Raw genomic sequence first — 17,866 nt, forward strand, 5'->3', positions numbered from 1 at the left:
AGACTTTTAAGTTCTTTATATAGTTAATACCTAGCTGTAGTTTAATATTGGCAGGTAGAATATATTACTATATAGTCTTTTATATTATTTTAGAAACTAATTTAATAAAATTTTTTATAGAAAAGTTGTTTAGTTCTATTTTATTTAAAGTAACCTGCTAATAGATTATTATAATATTATTATAGTAACTTTTAATATAGGCCTTTTACCTCTAATATATAGAGTCTATTTTTAAAATATAATAATCTATCTGTTGTAATTCTCCAATATTTAAATAGTTTATTTTTTTTTTCTAGAATTTAGAATTTTAATTCTAAAGAGTTTTAATTAAATTTCTTAAATTATTATTATAAACAGATTTATAAATCTTTTTGGCTTTATTTATATTTTTTATAGCTGTAATACTAATAGATTATTTATAGTTTATTATATAAATTATAGTCTAGTCAGTCGATTCTGTACCGGCAGCACCCGTAAGTCTGTTTAATACTATATAAATATTAGATCCAGATCTTTTTTATAAAAGTATCTTATTATATTTAAACTAAGATTTTTTAATCTTAGTTACTACTGAAATCTTAAATACTATTAAAATAAATACTAACCAGTTACAGAGCATCTATATAATATTATTATTATAAAAACTTTTTACTGGCTTGAATAATTTAAATAAAATATCAACAGGATTATTTTTATCTAATCGGTATTTAATTATAAAGTTAAAAGAAGCTAAAATTATATACTAATATATTTAATATCTATTAAGCCGAGATTAATTTATAAATAATCTAAGATTTATATAGTTAGATAGAACTTTAATAAAATGCTAAGCCCTATTAAAATATTAATACTAATATTTAAAAAAATAAATAATAGTAAAAAGTTTTTAATTTAAAGTACTCCAGTTAAGTTCTATATCTAAGAATTTTCTTAACTAAATAGTAATTATATAATATTATCCTGTTGGTTTCAGTTAGATTAAAATACCTGCTATTTTTTTATTACAGACGTCGGTTTTAATCCGAATAAATTAAGTTAAATTAAAAAAACAAAGAAAAAGAGCAGTCTGAAATATATTAATAAATTAATAAAATATCAGTCTTTTATCTAGAGCTAAATAATATATTTCTGATTTCTTACTATTTTAACTTTTCTTTAAAAGATTCGTCAAAGATAATATTAGTAAAAAGAAGTTATAAATAAATCTGCAGTAAAAATTACAAAATCCTAAAAAGATCTAAATATTATAGTAGATAGCAGATAACGGCCATAAAATAATAGTTTTAACTTGATTAGAATCCATTATAATACCTATAAAAAAATAATATATTTAAGAAATTTAACTTATTGCTAAAAAAAAAAGTATTTAAATAGTTTAATATATAGATTAGCTTTTTATAGTTGTACCAGTACTTTCTTAATATATTTGATATATTTATATCTTATTATTAAAAAGATAAGAATATCGTCTAAATATATAATATAAATAATATCGAGAATATTATATAATATAAAATATATATAGTTTTAAAAAAAAGCAGGTGCGTTAATTAAACCAAACAGTATTACTATATACTTAAAGTAACTATAATATATATAAAATACAGTCTTCTATTCGTCTTCTTTTTTAATATAAATATGATAATAGGCGTTCTAAATATTAATTTTATTAAAGTATTTACATCCAGCTAATCGATTAAAAATTTTGAAGATTAAAAATAGTAAATATTGATTCTTTATTATAACTTTATTAAGTTTATAATAATTCACGTATAGCCGCAAACTTCTATTTTTTTTAGATATAAAGAGAATAGAGGCCTTTATAGAACTTTTAAATAAATATATTCTTCTATTAGTAGTATTTTTATTAATATAATTTTTAAATACTGAAAATTCTCTTTCCGAGAGGAGGTAAATAGGTCTAAATAAGAATAATTTATTTTTAAAAAGATTAATAATATAATTCTTATTATAATATTTAAGAAAAATTTTAGATTAATTAAAAGAAAAGATATCGGCAAATTCGACTAGTTCTAGTAAAATAAAATTATTTTAATAGTATTTTAATTTTTTATTGTTACCTGAAAGCTACAGTTTCTCTAAAACTTTAATAATTATATAAATACAGGCGTAATTTTAGCAAGCCTTAATAAATTTTTAAAAACTTAATTTCTGAATTTAACTAAATTTAAACTATTATTACTTGTTTTAGAAAAATAAATAAATTTTATAATTGAGCAGAGTAGTTATAAAAAGTAAGATTAAAATATTTTAAATAATAGTAATATATAGTCTAATAAAATACTGTCGTACTTTTCTTAAATTAGTAATATTTAAAGAAATATTTTATATCCCATAGCTAATAATAGAGGTATGGTTAATAACTTTAAGCTATAATAAAAATTTCTAAAATTTTAAAAAAAAAATATTATTATATAAATCTAATATTAACTAAATTATATACCGCACAACTATTAATATTTGTATAGATTTTTCTAATATTAGATATTTATATTAGTATCGATATTTTATCGGCTGTTTTTACTTTATAATATAGAACTAAAATAAGAAAGTTAATTTCAGCCTATTTTATTTTTCTGTATTATTTTTTCTAGTTTATAGTTCTTAAATTTAAGCTAATTTCTTTTTTTTTTAAGAATATTGGTTGGCAAGATACTCAGTATTATTATATAAAAAATATTATAAAACTTTTCTAACTAGATTAGAATAATTAGTTTTAGAATTAAAAGATTAAGTATTTTTATAGAATTATAATTATTTTTGTAATATATTAAATCTGTCAGATTCCTATTTACATTTTTATTTCTGTATATATAGATTTTAATAATAAGTAATAAGAAATATTATCTTATCTTGTTTCTCAGGCAGTTGGTATATATGTTCTTTAATATAGCAACTAAAATCAGAAAGTAATTTTATAAAGAAAGTATAGCTATATTTCTTTTTAATAGCTCTAGAAAAATATTATTCTAAAATATTAAAATAAATATAAAATTTATAAAAATCTTAATTGTTTTACTGCCGAGCTCGCTCTAGCTGGCTTATTATATTAGGCTTAAAAATAATAATATTTTAGATAAAAAAGAGTATTTATTTAATAAAAACAGACTATAAATAGCTAATATTTTTCTTTTATTCTAGTAGTAATTTTTTAAGATAATAATATTATTTCTGCCGACAAGTTATGTTTATATAGCTTATAATCTCGAGAATCTTACAATAGTTATTATAGAACTTAAATAATACTTTTTAAAAATTATAATCTAAATTATAGAATTATTCCTAGCGTTTTTAAATATTAAAGAAAAGTTCGAATTGCGGAATATTTTTGATTTTAATATTTATTTTAGATTTATTTAAAAAAGAAGAAGTTTTCTGTTACCGAGTTAATATTAATTTAATATTATTATATTAGATTTTTTGTTATAGTTCGGCAACTTGTCTTTTTAACTGCTGATAATCTTATAACCGACTAATAATATTTCTAACTATAGTAAGATCCTCTATTAAAAAATCTAATAGCAAAAATAATAAACTATTAATAGTAAAAAAAGTTTCCGACTTGGAACTGCTATCGGAATATAAGAATTACAGTAACATACTGTATTCTATAAATAACTAAAAAAAAAGAATTAGAATTATAAAAAAAAAAGATCAGTTAGATATAGAATAGTAGCAGTCTATTAATTTTAAAACTAATTCTTACTATCTAAAAATCTAGCAAGATTCTGGAAGTTAAATACTAAAGAGGATTGAAGTTATTAACATCACGACCGTTACGTAGAGAAGACGTAAGGGACTTGTAGGCGGCCCGCTGGGGTGTCGAAAGTTATCCGTGACAATTACTTCTTTAGATTTTATATCTAAGTTTAAGAAAAAAAAGACTACTACTGCCTTTTTAGACTTTATATTAAAATCTAAGAAAATAAAGACTTTTTCTTCGGTAAATAGTAGTTCCATGTTTACAGTAAAAAAAAAAAAGAAATAAAAATAATTAGAAAAGGCCGAAGAGTATATATAAGTTTTATAAAAATAAAATAAAAAATTAATAATATAGTTTTGCTAATAGTCTTTTCTAAATAATTTTAATTTATATTTATATCGCCCGGATTAATATTTATAATTAAATATATTTATATAATATATTAATCTGTTTAATCTTAATATTAATTCTTTCGATATAGTTAATTTTAATTTTTTATCTAATAACTTTAATTCTCCACCGGATAATCTTATTTGAGGGTAAATAATAGAAAAAGACGGTATTATTAACTCTATATATTATTTTATTTAAATATACTGTCTAGCAGGACCATCTTCTTTTTTCTTCTTATATCTAGCCTAGATAGTTTCCTCAACAATAATAGGAATGAATTAATCATGAAAGAAAGAGCAGCTTCTAGAGTGGATTAACCTGACCGTTATACCTTAACCTTAACCTGGCCATAACCTGGCGGTTAGATTAAAATACAAAAAAATTTTAACCGTATAATTATAGTCAGATTAAGATATAATTATTATTTTAACTGTTTATACCTACCGGTTAAAAAAATTAGATATAGCGGGTAGGTTAATAACCGCAGGTTAATTAGTAATATATATATATTTTTTTATACAAATAATATATAAAGTATAATATATTTTTAATTATAGTATAGTAATATTTTTTAGATTTAGCTTATCTATTTAATATTATAATATAGTTCTAATTCTCCCGACTTATCTGCTTAATCTGTTTAATCTATTTAACTTATTTAATCTGTTTAATTTATTTAATCTGCTTAATCTGTTTAATCTATTCGATTTCTCCCCCCGTAGAGCTGAGGGGTATACTATATTTTAAAAAAAAATTTTATAAAATCTAGTATAAAAAAATAGTATCTAATATTAGATAAATTAATAAGATTATATTATTTTTTATACTATCTAGAACGGTAATTATAATAATAGAAAAATTAAGAAAACCGGGTCTCTATTTCTATCTAAGTATATATAATATTTAAAAACTTAGATAAAGCTAGCTTTTCTATTTTTAATAATAATCTATTTTCTGGGTTATTTTTAAGATTATTTATATTCTTATTTTTACTAATATAAAAAATAATAATTATCTTATTCTTCTCTTGCTTCTTAGATGTAAAGATAATTAAATCCGGATTAAAATTATTAAAAATATTTTGGTATTTTTTACTAATAGTAAAATAATTAGTATATATTTAAAGTATTACTGCTTTAATTATATTAGTATAAAAACAGCTTCGGCGATAGTAGCAGATATTTTAAAAACTATTAAATAAATATTTAATACTAATACTGTTGGTAGCAACCGAGAGAAAATTTTTAGCTATCTAATAAAAAATAAAAAACTAATTATAATAGGATTTTTAATAAGTAAGAATATTAATATATTTTATAGTATCTAGAATAGTATTAGTTTAATTAAAGATATCTTTATAAATTATATATTTTTAATATCTAAATATATTTTAAGTTCTTTGAATATTTCGGCTGCTGGTAAAAATCTCTAATATTTAAAGATATTATAAAAAACTTTATCTAGATCTAATAGTAACCCGGAGATAGTTAATAGTATATTAATAACTGGATTCTAACTATAATAAAAATAAAACATCTTCTTAAAAACAGTTCGGTATTTATAATATTAATTAGTATTATTATTCAGCCAGATATTCTTTTTAAATTTCTTAAGCTTTAATATTAAATTTAGAATAGTTATAATTATATAAATATAGCCTTCTGTCTAATAAATATAATAGTAGTATTTTCGGAGCTTTTAATATATATTTTATAAGTTTTTAAAAATCTTTTTTTTTTAGAGTACCCGCTTTCTTACCAGTCGGTTAATTAAGTAATCTAAATAATTAAAAAAATTATTATAAATATTATAGATCTTATAAACAGTAGGCCTACTGTTTTTAAATAAATAGAATATAAAAAGAAAAAAGAAGTATAAAAGTTTAAAAAGATACTTTATCTATTTCTATTTAGTTATAGTAGAATAAAAATAATTAATATTATTATAATTATAGTACTGAATAAAACTCTTAATTATTTAATAAAAATTAAGTATCCAGTAAATTATAAGATAGATTAAGTTCCAGCAAGTTTTATAGTTAAGAAGAAGATAGTAGACTAAATCTAATTTAAATTATTAAATAAACTGAAACTTTTTATAGTATTAAGAATTTATATTTATAAATCATATAATCTTCTGAATCTATAATTAAAAATTAGTAAAATTAATTATTACTAAAAGAAGACCTTTAGAACCTGTTTATAAAAAACTAATTTAAATAATCTTTATTATAGACAGTAAAAATTTTCTATATTAGTTTTTTACAAATAGCTTCTAGAATATATTTTTTTAAGAGTTTTTAAAATATCAGAAGAGGCTTTAAGACTTTTATTATAAATCTTTTATATATATTTAACAGTACTGTTTAAGATTTTAATCTAAAGTTTTTATAGAAAAATATTAACTATAAACTAAATTATATAAGTAAAATAGAATATATAATACTAGCTTTAAATAATTATTATAAGATTAAAGTAGAATAAAATATTATAAAGCTAAATATTCTGGCTAAGCTAAGTCCAGAGTTTAAATAAAATTATATTAAATATTAAATTATTATTATTAATATTATCAGTTGTTATATCTAACAACCGATAGAATAGATTATATTTATATAAAACTAATAGAATAATTATAGCTAGATTCTTACTAGTATAAGATTTAGATACCGGTTGGAAGTCTAGTAGAATTTTATAATAATCTATATCTTTTATTAAAAAATATCTAGTTAAAGTAAAAAATATTTTCTGATTAAGACTAGTCCAGCAGTTTATTATAATTAATATTTATTTAATATCTAAAAACTTTAATAACAATTATATATATATATTTCTTAATAACTTTAAAAAATATTTTTTAATCTGTACTTAATTGGAAGAACTTAATTTTCGATAAAAAAATAAAACTATAAGATTAATTATTTATTTAAATTAAATATACTCGATAGTTTGGAATAGTAGATAACAGATAATTATAAAATATAAAACTTAATTCTAAAAATTCTGTTTATTATAGACTGCAGAGGCTTAGAAAAAGTAACAATTAAAAAAGATTTATTTTTAAAAAATAAATAAATATTTGTAATAGCTCTTTACTTAATATCTAACTAATTATTTACTTAAATACTACTAATAGTATTTTTTTTTTATAATTCTTATAAAGATAGTAGCTTATAGAACTAGTTTTTAAGTTTTTAATTTTCGGATATTATAAGATATAAAAACATACAGTATAGTAGATATAAGAGATTTTATTAAAAAATAATACATTTTTTTAAAAACTATTTTATATTATTAATATTTTTTTTTAATTAAAGTAAAATAGCGGTTTTCAAGCTTGTATACAGACTTTAAAAAAGATTATTTCTTACTACTAATTTTAAAAAATAAAAAGCTTTTTTTTATAAATTAGATATAAAATAATCTTCCGATTCTTCGCGACACGCGTAATCTGGAGATTTAAAAAAAAAAAAAAAATCTAGCTTAAAAAGCTTATTTTAATTAAAATATTATTATAATTTATAAAAATCTAAGAAACAGAAAAAAAGAGCTTAATAATATTTTTTAAAAATAAACTAAATAATTATAATTAACTTATAATTCTAAGACTACTCTGTAAATAATAGATATAGAAAAATAAAAGTAGAAAATTCTGTAAAGACAGTTTATTTTATTTTAAAATATATTTTTATATAAATATAATTTATTATATTTTAAATACAGCTAAAGTATTTGCTGTATCTTATTTATTTTAAAAGACCTAGCAAGTAGGGAATTATATCTTAAGCTTAAAGTTATAAAAATTAGGTCGATTAAGTTAGTTAGATTATTTTTATATTAATAAAAAAAACCTGAAAAAGGCTTTTACAGAATCCTCTAAAAAATATAATATCTGATATTTAATTAGATAATTGTTGGAAAGTACAGTTGCCGAAAAAAATTATATAAATAGTATTATATAAATATTATAATATAGTTCTAATTCTTCCGACTTATCTGCTTAATCTGTTTAATCTGTTTAATCTGCTTAATCTATTTAATCTACTTAATCTGTTCGATCTGTTTGACTTGCTTGATCTGCTTAATCTACTTAATCTGTTTAATCTACTTAATTTATTTAATTTATTTAATCTACTTAATCTACTAAATCTGCTGTTTTTAACCGCCTATTATATAACTCTAAATCTGCTTAAGAATCTTTTTATTTCTAAATCCTTTTATAGCTTTTCGAGCTATATCTTATCTATAAATCTAAAAATAGCCTAACTAAGTAGTTAGTTAAAAATAAAAGAATAAATTATTAAGATACTATTAGTCTATTATTTATTCTACTATTTTGTTTGTTATTGTCCGTATCTGCCAGCTCGTAATTTAACAGCGGGTTTTTTTTTAAGTTTAATTTATAATACAGACAATTCAGCTCTTTTAGATAGAAAATAAGAATATAATAGACTATCTAAGCTGGAGTAAGAAGAAGAATAATAGAACAGAAGTAGTATATTTATTTTTAATAGTCTAACTAGTAATAAATATACAGTTTTTTGGTTATTATATAGTATAACTGAGGTATACAGCCCAAACCGAGCTGTAATTATATATATTTATATATATTTCTTACTGTAAAAGCAACAGTTTTATAAAAAGCTGAATTTTATTAATACTACTAGGATTTTCTGATTAATTCTTCTAGATAGAGATAAAGAAAATACTAATACTTTTCTTAGTTATTGTTTTCTAATTTAAAAAGCTTGTTTCTGTATACTTTTAGGCAACGGTTAAGATGGTTAGGTTAATAACCGCTTAACCTGGGTATACCTTAACTGTATTAGAGTCTAAACAGGTATAGCGGGAGGGTCTTAGCACCAAAAACAGTTAAGACGGTTAACCGCCCGTTTTTTAGCTATACCGCAGTTAGGTATAAAAATTTCCTTAACCTGGCTATAACCTGGCGGTCAGGTATAAAAATTCTAATTAACCTGACCTGACCTGGCCGTTAGCCACTCTAGCAGCTTCTACAGATGCTTTGGATTTCTCGGGTCTGATGGGCCAGATGGAATGATCGTACTTATCATCATTTAACCAAGATTTGTAGAAGCCACTTGCATATTACATCAATGGCATTTAGTCGGAGAGGTCACAGCCACGCCTTACTCCTATCACGCTCTTTGTAAATGCCCACTTGAAGCAGTCACAGCCATCTCGCGCTTTCCTTGTTAGGAACCCACGCATGCATTTGAGCTAATCACTCAACACACAAAGAGCTTCTTACACTGTAACCACAAGATCAGCACTATTGAGAAAAGCCAGACCCCCAGAAAGGCTCATTCACTGGGAGGATCAAAAATCAATTCCTTACATCTACTCCCATAAGTCAGTTATATTGAACACGAACCGGAATCTCCGCATCCTCCGCCAGCGCGCTCCAGCGACTCTTACACACGCGGCCATCCTTCATCACCCCGAGCACATGCTCCTCCGGCCGATCAAAGACCGTCACATCCTCGAGCGGATTTTGGTTCAGGAAGACCACATCCGCGCGAAAGCCCTCCTTAATCTGCCCGATCACATCCCCGCAACCCATCATCTGCGCGGGATGGACCGTCGCACTGCGCAGGATCTCCAGCGGGGAGAGCACCTGCGCGCGCAGGGCGAACTCCTGCGTCTGGGCCGACCCCAACGGCCCCAGCAGATCGGACCCGTAGCACATCGTGACGCCCGCCTCCGCCGCAATCTTCAGGGCCTGCAGCCCGGACTGCAGCACCTGCGCGTTCTTCGCCTGCGACTCGGGCGGCAGGTAGCCCTGCCACTGGTCGGAGGCCATCTGCGCGTACGCGATCAGGGTCGGGGTGAGGTAGACGCCGCGCTCGGCCATCAGTCGGGCCGTGGGCGGGTCGACGAAGTTCCCGTGCTCGATGCCCCGGACGCCGTGGTCGATGCAGTGCCGGATGGCCTTGACGGTGTAGGCGTGCGCAGTGACGAACGTGCCCGCGTTGTCCGCGCACTCCACCATGGCTTCGAGCTCGGCGCTGGTGAATTGCAGGTGCTCGAGCTTATCCGTCGGGGAGGCGACGCCCCCGGAGCCCATGATTTTAATGAAGTCGGCGCCACACCGGATCTCCTCGCGGACGGCGGACATGCATTCCGGCACGCCGTTGCAGAGCCGTCCCAGGTGGTTGTTGCGGTGCAGGCCGCCGCAGCATTCGGTCTGGTCGTGCGGGCCCCGCAGGTCGCCGTGGCCGCCGAACTGGGAGAGGGCGTGGCCCGAGATGAAGAGTCGGGGCCCCGGGAAGACCCCGTCGTCGATGGCTTCCTTCAGTGCTAGCTGGGCGCCTCCGCAGTCGCGGACGCTCGTGAAGCCGCGATGCAGCATCTGGGCTGCTACGAAGGGCTGCCGCAGTAGGGATGCGTGGTCTGAGTTCCCGAACGCTTTGGAGAGGTCTTTGTAGCCGGGGACGGCGCACAGGTGGACGTGGGCGTCGAAGAGGCCCGGGCATAGATAGTGGCCTTTGCAGTCGATGACTTTCAGCTCGGAAGGAAAGGAAGCCTCGGGCGAAGGAGAAGCTGCGGAGACGAGTTCAATTTTCCCGTGGCGGGTAATGAGGTTGGCATTCTCCAGGATACAACCCTCCTGTACATCCACGATGTTGGCGTTGGTGAAGAGATACCCCCGCGGGGCTGCGCGGGCCCAAGGCTTGATGTCGGAGCCTGGAACTGGTGGGTGATAAGGCATGATGAGTATTATGTGTTCACTCAGTTGATCGATCAAGTCAAGGGTGAGAGAGGGGGGGGGGGAGAGAGAGATCAAGAACACTTCCTAGAAGATGGCTGAAATATGGTTGGTGATGGTCGCATTGCAGATGGATGTTGTCCTTGTCCTTGTCGGGAAGTTGGCCTTGCAGATTGCAGATTGCCGAGTCGGCATCGGATCGATGACCCTCATCCATCATCCATTCCTTCGTATCGCTGGTCACCCTTATCAACGTCGTTTATCGAACAACTTTCATACTAGAACTTGAACTTGGAAAGATAAGAATTCCTGATTGGTCAATTGACAAATCTGGGGTGTGATGCCGGCCATATATCATCCCTGGTGCATCCTATCTTGTGTTTGGGGATCCGAGTCGACCGGCAAACAGGCTGTATATTCAACACCAGTCCTATTCTCAGCCAAGCAAAGCCAAATGTCTCCTTATTGCTTCCTTTAAACTGCTCAAAACACATAAGCTCACTCCTCACCTCCTCCAACAATGAACGACCCAGAGAAAAAGGATCATGGCACTCGCAGGAGTAGCGAGGTTGTCGCGGTGGGATCAGATACGTATACCGCGGAAGAGGAAAAGGCAGTGCTACGCAAGATTGACATGGTCATTCTGCCATTCGTGAGTCTTCCAACTATGATCCAACAAAGATGCACGAAGCTGATGGTGCTCATCATTGCAGATGTGCTTCGTATTCTTCCTGCAATACCTCGACAAGCAGAGTCTGAGCTATGCGGCCGTGTTCGGCCTGATCGAAGATCTGAATCTAACGAACTCACAATACTCATGGTCCAGCTCGATCTTCTATGTCGGCCAGCTTGTCGCGGAATATCCCTTCATTTATCTGATGAGTCGGCTCCCATTAACCAAGTTCGTGGGTGCAACCGTGTACGTTTCCCCCTTCCTCAGAGCGACCAGCAAACACAAAACAAGTCGAGCTGATGGGTACCCCAATTTCCATGACAGTATCATATGGGGAATCATCTGCATGTGCCTGGCCGTCCCGAGAAACTTTGCCGGCTTCGCGACAGTCCGGTTCCTCCTCGGCTTCAGCGAGGGGGCCGTCTCCCCGGCATTCGTGACCATCACGGGGACTTGGTACCGGAAAAGGGAGCACACGGTGCGGACGGCGCTCTGGATCACCATGAATGGCGTCGCCCAGGTGATTGGCTGTCTGCTGATGTACGGCATCGGCAAGAACAGTTCCTCGTTGGCAATCGCCCCCTGGCGGGTGCTGTTCCTGCTCTGCGGCGCGCTCACCGTGGCGGCGGGGATCGGGTTCTTCGTGCTGATGCCCAGCGGGCCCAAGGACGCCTGGTTTCTGACCGCTCGCGAGAAGACAGTGTTGTCGCTGCGCATGGCCGAGGATCGCGAGGGCGGCGACAAGACGTCCTTCGCCCTGCCGCAGCTGCGCGAGGCCCTGCTGGACCCCAAGGCCTGGGCGGTGTTCTGGTTCGGCGTGCTGGTCACCATGCAATCCCCCGTCTTGACCTTTGCGTCGCTGGTAATTGAATCGATCGGCTATAGCAAGCTGGAGACGATGCTCTACACGGCCCCCTCCGGGGCCGTGCAGGTCGCTTTGCTCTGGGTGGGGACGGCGCTGGTGTACTGGTTCCCGCGGCAGCGAAGTCTGGTGGTTCTGCTGCTGATCATCCCGCCACTGGTGGGGACGGTGTTCTTGATGAAGCTTGACGTGGCGGCGGAGTGGGGGCTCATCGTTGCTGCTTGGGTGGTGAGTTTACATGCACAATACTTGCGGGGCCTTGGTACGATGGCTCTGGAAATTAAAACCAATGCTGACCCTGTCTAGTCCTCGTGCATTACAGCATCGATGTCTATACTTCTCTCCCTCTCCGCCTCAAATGTGAAGGGCAACACCAAACGGGCGATCGTGAACACCATGTTCTTCATAGGCTACTCGGCAGGCTGCATCGGCTCACCACAGCTGTGGACGCACAAGCCACGGTATACCGAGGGCGTGATCACTTCCATTGTGACATGGTGTCTTCTCTTCGTGGCCGTCATCGTCTACCGCTTTCTATGTGCAGCCGACAACCGCAAGCGTGACGCGCAGATGAGGTCTTCGGAGCTGCAGGGGACTGATCCGCAGATCGAACTCGATGAGAATGGTTTACCCAGCAATGACCTGACTGACAAGCAGGACAAGGAGTTCCGGTACGCATTATAGAATTGACCCAGATAATCGAGGTTCCCTTTCCAATTGGTTTGCATTAGTATTAGTTATAATCTATCTGGGTCAATATATCACCCTCCTTCAAGAGTATACCCTTCCCATTCCTGGCCATCTTTTGCATTTTGCATTAATGTTACCATTGATACCGCCAGAACCTTTAGAGTCAGTGTTGCATACCCAATGACCACGCGCAGCAAGCTAGTTCCTCACACAGTGACCTGCCCATCCGACTGAGGTTTCTCACTTCGCTCTGCACAAAGCAAGTCACCATTTCCCTGCGCCGGGCGAGTATTGACCCATGGAATCCCGCCGGCTACTATAAACGCCAGAGCGCTCCCAGCTACGGGAAGATACTAGTGAACAAGCACCGTCAGCGTAGCGCGCACACACCTCACGAAGCCTAGAGAATCAACTCACAAACACAGGAGTAATAGCCTTGTCATACGCAACAACCACCTCAGCCAACCGATCCGGAAATGCCTGGGCAGCCACCTCGCGCATCCCGCGGGTCCCAGCCTCAAGCAGCATCTCCACCTGCGTATACTCCAACGAAGCCCGATCCCGCAGCTGCTTTCTCAGTTCAGTCTGAAAAATGGTTCCCCCGATGCTCTGCACCACCGCACTCCCAAAGTACTGCGTGAAAAGAACCGTGGCGATCGCAACAGGAACGTCGCGCGGTCGATCCTTCAGTGCCAGCTGCACCATCAGCAAAGGGATCTGGGCGGCAACGCCACAGCCCAGGCCCTGGAAGATCTGGTACCCGATCCATGCGGCGGGTCCTGAGGAGACAGTAAAGGTTGTGTACAGCCCGTTGGCGATGCAGAGGAAGGCGGAGCCGATGAAGAGCCACGGGTTGTAGTAGCTGAGGTGCTTGGCTATAGGGATTCCGCCGTTAGTTGTGGATTTGCTGGGGAAACGGGGATAGCATGAGCCCTAAGCTTGACCTACCTAGGATCCCGGAGACGAGGGATCCAAGCACCTGGGTGCACACCGACGGCAGAAGCATGACGCCGCTGCGCATGGGGCTCGCGGCCTGGACGATCTGGAACCATTCGGGTAGAAAATACACCGGGATGACGAACGACCCCATGAACACAAACGCAAAGGCAAGACTGAGCATGGTCGACCTGCCCTGCAACAGCACGATGGGGATCATGGCTTGCTCCTTCATGTGGCACTCCCAGACGACAAAGATTGTCATCGTGAATGCGAAGCCGACGAAGAGTCCGAGCACCGTCGCTGAACCCCAGGCGGATTCGCTGCCGCCCCATTGCAGGGCCAGCATGATCATGATGATGGAGGGTATGAAGAGCGCGCATCCGAGAAGGTCGAGCTGTTTTAGGAGGGATGCGCGATGGACACCCCCATTGTTGGTATTGGGAGCAGGGGGGTGGAAGAATAAGAGCAACGCCACCACCGTCACGGCTCCTGCGGGCAGGTTGAGGAGAAAGCACCACCTCCACGTCCTATGCTCAGTCAGCGCGCCGCCGATGATCGGGGCGACTACAGTTCCCAGGGCGTAAAGAGAGGTAATTAGCCCCGTGAACAGTGGACGCTGCTGCGGGGTGGTGATCATTGCAATCACCGAGAGCCCACCCGATACTACCCCGGAGCCTCCGGCCCCCGCGACGGCTCGTCCGATGATGAACATCCTGGAGCTGTTGGCCATGCCGCAGATCAGGGATCCGAGCAGGAATATGACGTAGAATGCGAGGTAGGCCCATCGCAGCGATATCAGTGAGGAGAGCTTGCCGCTGAGAGGTTGAAGAGCGCACTTCGTGAGTGGGTCGCTCCGTACCAGCCGATGTCTGTTGTAGCATGGAATTGGGTTGATATTGAGGGGATGGCCTTTGACGGGTCAGTTTGAGTTTCAAGAAGGGCAAATAAAAACAAAGAACTGAGGGTGAACTTACAGTAGCGATGATGGAGACATCCAATGATATTAGGAACGTGGCTATCATGAGCCCGGCCAAGATGCTATACAGCTTCACAGAACTGATTGGCTGTGCTGCGTCAGGAGGACTTGTAGACATCTTCCAGCTATAACTGATCGAGATTTGTGAAGACTATATTGGGTAGTTCATGGCAATGAGGACACAGCTTTATGCTGTTTCTGATTTCGAAGCCCAGGTCCTGGATTATACCAACAATTACCGAATCGGGTAATCTGTTGGTATGGTAGACCGAGACCGGTCCCGGCTTTGTGGTTGGCTCCGAGGTCGACTCCGACCCCGCGCCGTGTTGATCTCCGTACTCTCTCTACCTCCGGCTTGTCAACTTACTGTCCCTCATTCAGTTGCCTTGAGACCGGAGCTATTGTCCAGTACAAAGAGAAATGCCTCCGCAAGCGCCCTCGAGGCGGCATGCCTGCGTACGATGCATTCAATTGAAAGTGAAATGCGTGCCAGTTGAGAGTGGACGTTGTCAACGGTGTGCGAGACTTGACCGACACTGTGCTTCTCCAGACAGCTCGCGCAGCAATGCAAGCATCAGGTTAGCTCATAGCCATATATCGTACCCTTGTGTTGGGGGTAGACTGATGGGTAACCTTTCTCTCCCTGACTCCAGGAACAGCCGCATTGCGATCATCCAGCAACAGGTCGACACACTTGTTGCTCAGTTACATACTGACCAGGTAGCCTTTTCCGAGCCATGCACCTAAAAAGAAGACTATCTCAACGGTTTCGACTTGGACCCGAGAATGGGACTGGCATCTATAACAGAAATGTCATCCCCTTCTACAATCAGTAATACTTCGACACACCCAAGCTCTATACCTGAGCCGCTCCACAAATCAATCACCCGGGGACTTCTCAGTATCACTGAAGGCGAAGAGCTACTCTCGAAATTCCGCACAGAATTGATGCCCCTGTTTCCATTCGTCATTGTACCCGAAGCGAGCTTTGTCGAACTGGGCAAGCAGTCTCCATTCCTTCTCCTGTGCATAATAACAGCTTGTCTCGAGCATAGGCCCGATCTACAGCAAAAACTAGAGCTCGAAGCACGAGCTGTGATCTCGACCCGCATAGTCATGAACATGGAGAGGGACATGGATCTACTCCGGGGGTTACTGGTCCATATCGCATGGTATCACTATCACTGGCGCGTTTACCATACCCAGGTGTACATGCTTCTGCAGATGGCTATGGCCATCGTTGTGGACTTCGGACTGGATAGATGCGACAACTTCAGAATGCAGCGCCACTATCCCGAAGAAAAAGAGGCAGAGGAACCACACAAAGCCCAAGCGCTCTATCTGACCCCTGACGGACAGCGTGCCTTTTTAGAGTGCTATTATCTATGTTCCAAGTACGAGCTGTGAATACGATATGCAGTCCAGAGTTATTGACTAACAGAACCAGGGCCTCGATATTCCGGCGACAGCTCATCATGAAAAACACGGACTGAGTCGACTACTGTGCCCACAGCTTAGGGCAAAGGGCGGAGTATCCCACGGACCAGTCTCTCAAAGCACTAATTGAGATCCAATCGCTTGCTCGGCGATCGGAGCCAGAAGTCGAAGACCCTATCCATGCGATGAGCACGGACGAACTGTCCCGGTCTATGGACATACTTGAGAATCGAATCGAGCACCGTCTCGTACAGAAAATACAGTGTAATACTTGTATGTCCCGTCCGCGACTGAATAGAATAGCTTGGCCATTTCCTGACCTCAATAGGGGCCCTGCGCTTGGAGCTCAACGCAATGCCGGCCATTGTTCTCGGACACGCCCTGCGGCAGCAAAAGGATGACCCTCGCCAGTATGAGAAACAGCAACTCCTGACCATCGCGCGTTCCGCGTTCAACACCGTGACAGTATTCCTCGCATCGCCGGCTTCAATCACCCCCAACCTCCCCATGTTCAGCTACACATCCATCTGGTACGGCCTGCTGGTCTTATCGAAGCTGAGCCTACTCTCGGATGCCGCGACGAAAGGCAAGGCAGTCGACGTCCGTCCCAAAGACATCCACAACCTCGGCCTGGCGGCTATGCAGAAGATGGCGACAATGTCCCGGAACGATGACGTTTGGGACAAATGCCGTGCAGTGATCGGATCCATGCTCTCATGGTTGGAGAGCAGTCGGGCACGGCCCCATTCCACACCAGATCGAGGAGATACTAGAACACCATTTACCCAGCACGCTGAGAACGCTCATATCTCACCGCAACCAACACCCGACGATCCCCCTCGAGCCCCAGGGTTCGCGGCGGCGGTGGCCGAAGATTGGGATGCGACCGTATGGCAGCAGATGTTGCACGATTTGACCTGGATCGGGCTACCGGTGGAGCAGCCGTTCGCCGTAGATCTAGCCTACTTGCCTTGAACGCGATGTAACTTTCGTACCCCTGTTCATCGCTGCGGAGCGATGGAAGGCGTTGGGCGCTGAATGCGTCGCGTTCTTCTATCTGAGGCTGCCGACATGGACCTGCGCCTGGTTCTTCCTTGCCTTGGTACTGCCAGTCCCTCCTTAACAGTACTTCCTCAAGGGTCGTTGATCTTGTTCCTGACGGTGCCCACCCTGATGCTCCACCAACGTGATTAGATAATATCGAAGACGAAGTTCAGGCGATATGGAAGGGGTATGTCAGGCCAAGGTTGAGCGCAGACTTTTATTCACACTGATAAGCATTCATAGACGGCGATCCCGACCCTCCCTGATTTCAACCTCATGAGGGCCGTCGAGGGAACTTCCGCGCTCCATCCAGGCTTACAGGCGAGACCGGCATTTTCGGGTACATCTATGCCGAACAGGTATCTAGATGATTAGCATGCTATCGGATATGACTGGAGAGAC

General features: G+C 37.3%; 4 protein-coding genes across 4 annotated transcripts; 2 read left to right on the top strand and 2 right to left on the bottom strand.

Moving 5' to 3' along the window:
* Positions 1–9,060: 9,060 nt before the first annotated feature.
* Positions 9,061–11,105, bottom strand: BO95DRAFT_122752 (uncharacterized protein). The gene has a single exon (XM_025580457.1). It carries the CDS (start codon positions 10,844–10,846, stop codon positions 9,488–9,490), a length of 1,359 nt encoding a protein of 452 aa, XP_025442571.1. The 5' UTR covers positions 10,847–11,105; the 3' UTR covers positions 9,061–9,487.
* Positions 11,106–11,133: 28 nt separating this feature from the next.
* Positions 11,134–13,062, top strand: BO95DRAFT_412878 (MFS general substrate transporter; the record flags this gene model as incomplete). The annotated part of the gene is made up of 4 exons (XM_025584260.1): positions 11,134–11,495; positions 11,557–11,762; positions 11,841–12,606; positions 12,685–13,062. The coding sequence occupies exons 1-4, from the start codon at positions 11,364–11,366 to the stop codon at positions 13,060–13,062; spliced, it is 1,482 nt and encodes a 493-aa protein (XP_025442572.1). The 5' UTR covers positions 11,134–11,363.
* Positions 13,063–13,215: 153 nt separating this feature from the next.
* On the bottom strand, positions 13,216–15,101 carry BO95DRAFT_495857 (MFS general substrate transporter; the record flags this gene model as incomplete). Its single annotated transcript, XM_025590848.1, has 4 exons — positions 13,216–13,421; positions 13,486–13,943; positions 14,017–14,842; positions 14,982–15,101. The coding sequence occupies 4 exons, from the start codon at positions 15,099–15,101 to the stop codon at positions 13,275–13,277; spliced, it is 1,551 nt and encodes a 516-aa protein (XP_025442573.1). The 3' UTR covers positions 13,216–13,274.
* Positions 15,102–15,793: 692 nt separating this feature from the next.
* On the top strand, positions 15,794–17,395 carry BO95DRAFT_431598 (uncharacterized protein; the record flags this gene model as incomplete). Its single annotated transcript, XM_025585018.1, has 3 exons — positions 15,794–16,377; positions 16,497–16,693; positions 16,749–17,395. 3 exons carry the CDS (start codon positions 15,794–15,796, stop codon positions 17,393–17,395), a joined length of 1,428 nt encoding a protein of 475 aa, XP_025442574.1.
* Between the last annotated feature and the right edge of the window lie 471 nt (positions 17,396–17,866).

This window comes from Aspergillus brunneoviolaceus (assembly GCF_003184695.1).
Source record: "Aspergillus brunneoviolaceus CBS 621.78 unplaced genomic scaffold BO95scaffold_31, whole genome shotgun sequence".
NCBI classification, from domain to species: Eukaryota; Fungi; Ascomycota; class Eurotiomycetes; order Eurotiales; family Aspergillaceae; genus Aspergillus; species Aspergillus brunneoviolaceus.